The sequence below is a fragment of the Malania oleifera genome, chromosome 6 (assembly GCF_029873635.1).
Source record: "Malania oleifera isolate guangnan ecotype guangnan chromosome 6, ASM2987363v1, whole genome shotgun sequence".
In the NCBI taxonomy this organism is placed as follows: domain Eukaryota; kingdom Viridiplantae; phylum Streptophyta; class Magnoliopsida; order Santalales; family Ximeniaceae; genus Malania; species Malania oleifera.
In genome coordinates, this window is record NC_080422.1 from 110,481,701 (window position 1) to 110,489,633 (window position 7,933).

The 7,933-nt window shown below is 35.4% G+C and overlaps 1 protein-coding gene across 1 annotated transcript; it reads left to right on the forward strand.

The window, feature by feature from the left end:
- The first annotated feature begins 1,458 nt into the window (after positions 1 to 1,458).
- On the forward strand, positions 1,459 to 7,394 carry LOC131158865 (NADP-dependent glyceraldehyde-3-phosphate dehydrogenase). Its single transcript, XM_058113786.1, has 9 exons — positions 1,459 to 1,982; positions 2,884 to 3,077; positions 3,175 to 3,303; positions 5,004 to 5,123; positions 5,490 to 5,626; positions 5,746 to 5,901; positions 6,234 to 6,612; positions 6,827 to 6,943; positions 7,027 to 7,394. Exons 1-9 carry the CDS (start codon positions 1,838 to 1,840, stop codon positions 7,138 to 7,140), a joined length of 1,491 nt encoding a protein of 496 aa, XP_057969769.1. The 5' UTR covers positions 1,459 to 1,837; the 3' UTR covers positions 7,141 to 7,394.
- The last annotated feature ends 539 nt before the right edge of the window (positions 7,395 to 7,933 follow it).

Here is a 7,933-nt window from a genome sequence, read left to right on the forward strand (position 1 = left end):
AAAAAAAAGATAAAGCATGGAACCCGTGGTTGGTTGATCCATTGCATATATATTCTTTAAATATTCATTAGCCTAGCTCGCAATCCAATGTCACTAATAAATTTTTTAGGGCTTAGGTTGGAACTCGAAAAATATTAAAGAAAGGAAAGAAAAATACCAGAGAATTCACATTTTTATGTTTGGTTATTGAGAAAACTGAAAAAGAAAATAAAAAATATATCAAATTCATGAACAAAATTTTGATTTTTCAAATCATTAATATATGATTTTTCTTAAATTTTAGGAGTCCATTTGGATCAAAGATTTTACTTGAGAAAAGGAAATAAAAGGAAAATAAGGAAGAAACTCATTTTACATTATCTTTTCCTTCTATATGAAATACTATTAAAAATAAAAGTTTGTTTTAATTTAATTAAAAATTAGGAAAATTCAAATATTAATGATTTGTGCAATCAAATTTTTGTTCATGAATTTGATATATTTTTCATTTTTTTTCTCAGTTTCCTTGACTATCAAACATAAAAATGTGGATTCCTTGATATTTTTCTTTCCTTTCTATAATTTTTTCCGAGTCCCAAACTGGACCTAATTGTATTAAAACAAACTTTCATTTTTAATAATATTTCCTATAGAAAAAAATATAATGGAAAATGAATTTTCCGTTTATTTTCCTTTCCTTTCATTTTCCCAAATAAAGTCCTTGATCCAAACGGACCATAAGTAAGCATAGAGTTCGGATTTTTGATTTTCGGATTTTTGCAAGAATTTAGCATTCATCTGAATTTAAGTGAGTTCACATGAAATTTTTTATTGATCTTTTTCCATTTCACACAAATTCAAATTTTATTGACTGACTGGTTGTCGATTCGCCACTCGTGTAAAGACATACATGTCATGACACAAATTCAAAGGACGATGATCTCAGCATCGGATTCTAACCTTCCAAACACAAAAAAGAAACATCTCAACATAACCTCAATTGGGATTTCGTTCTTATAGATAGAAATATGTTCTCGAAAACTATTTTCAATTATATTTTTTCTTTGTCAAATACCGTTAAAAATAAAAAAAATTATCATATAAAATTAAAAATTAAGAAAATCAATATGCTTAAAATTTAATTTTTTAATTATTTTTTCTATGTATCTATACTTTTTTTGTCATTTTTTTGATAGAGGGTAGTAGGATCCAAATGATTTAAAATTAATATAATAATTGAGTCAAAAGTTTAAAAAAAATTCAAATACAACAATAAATTATTCCAAAATTCTCTCGTAAAGTGATCTTAATTAAATTCAAAATTAATTTTTTAACTCATTTATGTAGTTCTAGAATTTAAAAAAGGAGCACGTGCAGAAGCACGTGGGTCTCGCGGAGAAAACGAGGGCAACTAAATTTTAATTTGCAACCGTTCATCGCTAAACGATAAAACGGCTGCACACTGTCCAGTGGCGTCCACTGTAAATTACGAGAACACGAAGGGTAAAACGGGAAGGAAGTTCAATAGTCGCTGGCACGTTCAGAGCTACCCGCACCACCCATCAACCTTCGTCGCCATTGAATCGTGGCTCTGCTTCTCCGTATATATAAACACACACACACACACACACACACACACACACACACACACCCATACACCTACCACCACTCCCCTTCTCTCTCTCTCTCTCTCTCTCTCTGTATTTCTATCTCTTTTTCTCCCTCTGGTTCTGGGTGATCGAGCAGCAGGGGATTGAAGAATTGAGGCAGGGAAGGAGTGGTTTGATTGTGAATCTAGGGTGGGTTTGATTCTTTTAGTTAATTTTTTTAATTGGGTTTGAGGGTTTTGTGATTAAGAATGGCGGGGGCAGGAGTGTTTGCAGAGATTTTGGAAGGGGATGTGTTCAAGTACTACTCTGAAGGAGAATGGAAGAAGTCCTTGTCTGGGAAATCCGTCGCCATTGTCAACCCCACGACTCGAAAGACCCAGTACAAAGTTCAAGGTATTTATATCTGTTTCTTTGTACATAATATTTTAATTTATTTGGAAGACTTTAATTTGGTTTGCTTGAAGTTGAGGTTTGATCTCATCGAGTAGAGGTTCAAACTGTTTCCCCCCCCCCCCCCCCTTTTTTTTTCTTTTTAATGCTTTCTCTCTAACCTGATTTTGTGGCATTGCTTTTGGATTTTTATTGGTGTTGATTTTGTGTGAATGTAGAAAAAAATATTGCATTTTGTGGTGAAATATAAATGCAAGATTTTCACTGCTAGCAGAACTGTTGCATAGGAACAGAACAACTTAAAAAAAAAAAAAACCAATGGAGGGTCTCAGTTATAATTTAACTGGCTGCTTTCCTAGCGCAGCAAAAGCTGGTGTCTCTTAAATACAAGTTTGATTATATGAAGAATCATACTGGGACATCTGAGTTAACAGCTTGCCCTTTTCTGCTGGGTTATCTGTAAAAATTCTGGGTGATGTGTGTTCTTGTTAGAGGTTTTTCAACTAAATGAAAGTTTAAATTTTGAAATTAACATTTTTTTTTTCGGCTGGGAATGTTCAATTGGTTATCTAAGGTTCTAATGGCAAAAGTAGTTTCATATTTCTAATGTTTAATCAAATATTATACCATATTGGCAAGTCATAAGTAATTGGGGAGAATCCCAAGAAGACCACTGATTTCAACAGATTACTAGCCTATATGAATGTAAGGTAGAGAATATGTCAAGTCTGTGGTGAGTTTCCATTTTTTGTTGAATGCAATTGGTAAATGTAGGAGGGAAACTAAAACAATCCACTAATAGGAAAATAACTATCACATTGAAATTGGGGAACTGAAGGAGAAGCTTTGATGCAATTAAAGATTCTTTTCTGTTCTCATGAGCTCTGTTATGCTTTTCAAACAGCTTGTACACAAGAAGAGGTCAACAAGGTTATGGAAACAGCAAAGACAGCGCAAAAATCGTGGGCGAAGACCCCGCTCTGGAAACGAGCAGAGCTCCTTCACAAGGCAGCTGCCATTCTAAAAGAGCACAAAGCCCCCATTGCTGAGTGCCTGGTAAAGGAGATAGCGAAACCGGCAAAGGATGCTGTCACCGAGGTGGCGAACTTGTTTTACTCTTACTTTTTTCTTTGTTAAAAGTTCTACCAATAATGCTATGATGCTGACTAATCAAGGCTGTTTTTATTTCATGAAGGTTGTAAGGTCTGGGGATCTGGTTTCTTACTGTGCCGAAGAAGGGGTTAGGATTCTTGGAGAAGGAAAGTTCCTGGTGTCTGATAGTTTTCCTGGAAATGAGAGAACCAAGTACTGCCTCACTTCTAAGGTATACCCCAATTCATGCAATTCCTTCACTTAACAATTTTTATATTGTGGGTTTGGATTGACTTAACTTGGTTCATTACGTGGTTAGCAGGGTATGTAAACATGAAAACTATAGCTTATAGACATCTATTGGGCTTGTTTTATAGATCAAGCACATAAAAAACTGAAAATTTACTTGTTTTGATCATGTCAAGTTGTCAACCAAAAGAGTCTTCTATCGAGTTTTTGGAAGGAGGAAATGCTTGTATGTGTCGTAGGAAAAGAATTAAGTGGTGGGAAGGCAAAAACTCATTTAAACATGATTTGACTGCCCATCTAATGCTTGATGTGATTTATGGAATGGTGAGAAATAATTCCCCATCCTGTTAAGTTGGGTGAATAGAAAGTTGAGATTAGCCAGATGGATGAAATCCAAAGCTGTTTCATTCATCAAATCATCCTCCTAATTTTGCGTGTATGCATTCATTGCAAACACTTAAATTTTAAGAGTAAGCACCAGTGAAGATAAGAATGTTACCATCTTTTGTAACATGTTTGTTTGTTTGTTTGTTTTTTCTTTTCTACTTTGTTTTTTTTTTTTTTTCCAACAATACCATTTGTTTTCACTTGATTCTTTTTATTATCATCCATGACTCTCTTGTCACTTTCCACGGGCATGTTGTCATCAATTCTATCAATAACTAGCATTGCCATCTTTGTGACGCCTGCTCTGGTTGTTATCACTTCGCCACATAACTCCCTAAATGATTAAAGTTTTCTTGTTATGCTGCTGTATTTGGTTGCCAGGAGAACTGGGAAATAATGAAAACTGAAAATCTTAATGTATTAGTTAAAGTTTCTCGATGGAAACCTAAGATTATGTGCCATCATTAGGCTATTTTTCCATTATGTAATGGTTCTAACAATCAATCTGAGAACCAAGGGAGCCATAAAGGGAATCGATCTCTGGATTCCAAAATTAAATACTAAACAATATTTCTCTCAAGCTGAAGGGAGATTTGCTTCCTTGTCGTTTCAGCTATTCCTTTTTTCTTTGGCTATAGAGGTATAATATTTGGCTTTCCTGTTATCATGGATGCATAGACATGTCCTCTGATGAACAAAAGCCTGGGGGACACAAGTTGCACTGGAGAGGGTGGTGACAGTGGAATATGTCCACGGGAATTTGCCCATTTGGAGATAAAGAGGTTCTATAGATTTGGTGTACGCATGAGTGGAGATAGACTTGCTTTCTTTTAGTGCAGCTAATTTTTGAAAAATAGATATCTTCCCCATTAACTGTTGTAATCAGATATTTCCCTACAGAAATCCTAATTTGTCAGTTTGATTATTTTGCTCTGATGCTTTCTTTGTTTGTCAAGAAGGTGGGAAAAAAAAAAGGAATTTCATGTTCTACTTTCGCACTTTGATACTTGAGAGAAAAAGCAAGCCTCGTGTGAGCTTCTTATTTTTTTGAAGGAAAGATTTTACAAGCAGAATATACAAAATCTATCCTCATTTCCAATTTGCAGCAACTAAATGGCAATTTAGTGAATTCTATGGTTTTGACTTCACATGGTGTTACTGTATCCTAAATTGCTAGAAAATTATGTTGTGCAATATATCGAATCTATTATTAGAGGCTGGCATATGAAAGTGTTTCTCAGTTTGAGAATTTTGACATGGTGTATAAATTTTTTTTTTTGAAAAATTTAAATACAGATTCCACTCGGGGTTGTTTTAGCCATTCCACCATTTAACTATCCTGTCAACCTTGCTGTCTCAAAAATTGCACCTGCGCTGATTGCTGGAAACTCGCTTGTGCTCAAGCCTCCTACTCAGGTACCATCAAATTAGTTTGCACTGTTTCTTACCTTTTAATTCTTTTCGCTAGGTAAATTTTTCACTATCTGCGATACCATCAATGACATTATATACAATACATTCAGAACTTTCTGTGGGGGCCTACTGAGAAAATGTTTGAAAGTCACTTGACCTGAAATCATTTTAAGGAACACATTCATACTTCAAAAATAGTGCTTAACCAAAATATTGTCAATTTGTCACACTGCATTCTTGGTTGGTACTATTTCTTGAAATTAAATTTAAAAGTAATTTCAAATGCTGTGTGGAATGATGATGGAACTTGGAGGATGAAATGGCTTGTCTAAGAATAATTCAGAACCTATAGGTTTGATCTTCTCGCAGGGTGCTGTATCAGCCCTTCATATGGTGCATTGCTTTCACTTAGCTGGTTTTCCCAAAGGCCTAATCAGCTGTGTCACTGGAAAAGGTTCTGAGATCGGTGACTTCCTTACGATGCATCCGGGTGTAAACTGCATCAGGTAATAACAAACTCATCTTTAATTTCAAAGGACTGCAAAAGAAAAAAAGAACACTCTTCATAAATTCAAAATTAATTCCCTTTTTTCTTTGACATCTTCATTGTTCTTGTTTTGCGAAGCTTCACCGGTGGAGACACTGGAATTGCAATTTCGAAGAAGGCAGGCATGATCCCTCTTCAGATGGAGCTTGGAGGAAAAGATGCCTGCATTGTGCTTGAGGATGCTGATCTAGATTTGGCTGCTGCAAACATAATAAAGGGAGGATTTTCTTACAGGTGAGAGCTAGGAGCTTCCATTACAATGACTAAGGCTGCATTTGGCACAAGGACAAAAGAGAGCCCGAAAATGGCTCCACAAAATTGTCATGACTTTTTTATTTACATGACAAGAAGATTTATAACTAGCAAGCAAGATATATATTCTTTTAAATGAAGAACAAATGCTTTGTGACATTCAGTTTGGCCAGATATATGTGACTAATTCATTTCGTGTAATGCATTGAGGAAGTTTCTGTTTCTCATGATCAAAATTCAGTGTAATTAGTCCGATAAGACTCCGATTACTCATGAACGATATTTTAATTTCTTGACATCCATATCTGTAACAGTGGTCAAAGATGCACGGCTGTTAAGGTTGTCTTGGTGATGGAATCTGTAGCTGACGTTCTTGTTGAGAAAGTGAAAGCCAAAGTAGCGAAATTAACGGTTGGTCCACCAGAAGAAAACTGTGATATTACTCCAGTTGTTTCAGAGTCATCTGCAAATTTCATTGAAGGCTTGGTAATGGATGCTAAAGAGAAAGGAGCCACATTTTGCCAGGAGTATAGGAGGGAAGGCAATCTCATCTGGCCCTTGTTGTTAGATAATGTTCGGCCTGATATGAGAATTGCATGGGAAGAGCCCTTCGGGCCAGTTATGCCATTGCTTCGGATCAGCTCTGTTGAAGAGGGAGTCCACCACTGCAATGCTAGCAATTTTGGCCTCCAGGTATACTTGTTCCTACTTTATACAATGCTAAATTTTCCTTCAACAATCTATGCTCTTTTGAAACAAATGAACATTAATCCTACTTTATACAATGCTAAATTTTCCTTCAACAAGCTATGCTCTTTTGAAACAAATGAACATTAATTTTTCTAATGGATTTTGTAAATCTCCTCATCCAACTAACGTTGTTTTTTATGAATTTAATGTGAGACAGGGCTGCGTCTTCACTAGAGACATCAACAAAGCGATGCTGATTAGCGATGCAATGGAGACAGGAACAGTTCAGATCAACTCAGCACCAGCTAGAGGCCCAGACCATTTCCCTTTCCAGGTGAACTAGATTAAGCAACTAGCCATTTCATTAACAATTGCAGATTGAAATATTCTAACAATGAAGTACTTCAACATTGTCAGGGTTTGAAGGATAGTGGAATTGGGTCACAAGGAATCACCAACAGCGTTAACATGATGACCAAGATCAAGAGCACTGTCATCAACTTACCAACCCCTTCCTACACCATGGGGTAAAATCCAATCCATTAGAAAATGAATTTCCACAAGTCTTCTGTTGTATCCAATCACTGCAATCTGCAAATGTAGTTGTTTTCTCAAGAGTTGGTGTAATTTTTTTTTGTCTTTGGGTATTGGGCATTAGAAGTAAGGAACAACTAATAATGGCTGTTCTTCTGCTTCTTTTTTTTTTTTTTTATAATGAAAATCTACTAAATGTGTTAATTGTTGTACTATTTTGTTACCAATAATGAGACATGCCCTTAAATGTTGCCTCTGCCTCTTATAAAATTTTGATGCAGAATGATCAATTTGGTGAAGCTACCGAGTTGGAGTCGGGGAAGTTGGATCAATGAGTTAAACTTAATGGTCAAATTGGGTTCTCGATGATATAGAAATATTTTTAGCTCTAATGCTCTTTGGACGTTGTTTCATGCCCCACATGATAAAAAATAAAAAACAAGTATACCGATAGTAAGATCTTGGGTTTTACGACATTGGTCCAATTTGTATATTTTTATTGGACCTATAGCAATGCCTTTCAAAATTCACAGATAAAAAAAGAAAAAGAAAAAAAAGTTTCAAAATCAAGCATGCCAAGAGTCAACCCAAAACTCCTAAATGACAAGTCAACACGACAAAACGTAGGATTCATCTATGTCTACCACCTAGGAGGCTATGCCTAATGTTGACGATATCTTCAAACTTTTCTAGTTACAAACCTAATCTGAAATTTTCTGTCATCTAGATGCCTATGCCACATTGTTGAGATGCATGCTATTTTGCTACACTCTTTGTCCCCTTGAAAGGT

Excerpts from the sequence above, each read along its gene's own strand:
- LOC131158865 (XM_058113786.1), top strand. The coding sequence starts at position 1,838 with ATGGCGGGGGCAGGAGTGTTTGCAGAGATTTTGGAAGGGGATGTGTTC. Across the intron at positions 3,078-3,174 it reads CAAAGGATGCTGTCACCGAG|GTTGTAAGGTCTGGGGATCT; the intron begins GTGGCGAACTTG and ends TATTTCATGAAG. Across the intron at positions 3,304-5,003 it reads AGTACTGCCTCACTTCTAAG|ATTCCACTCGGGGTTGTTTT; the intron begins GTATACCCCAAT and ends ATTTAAATACAG.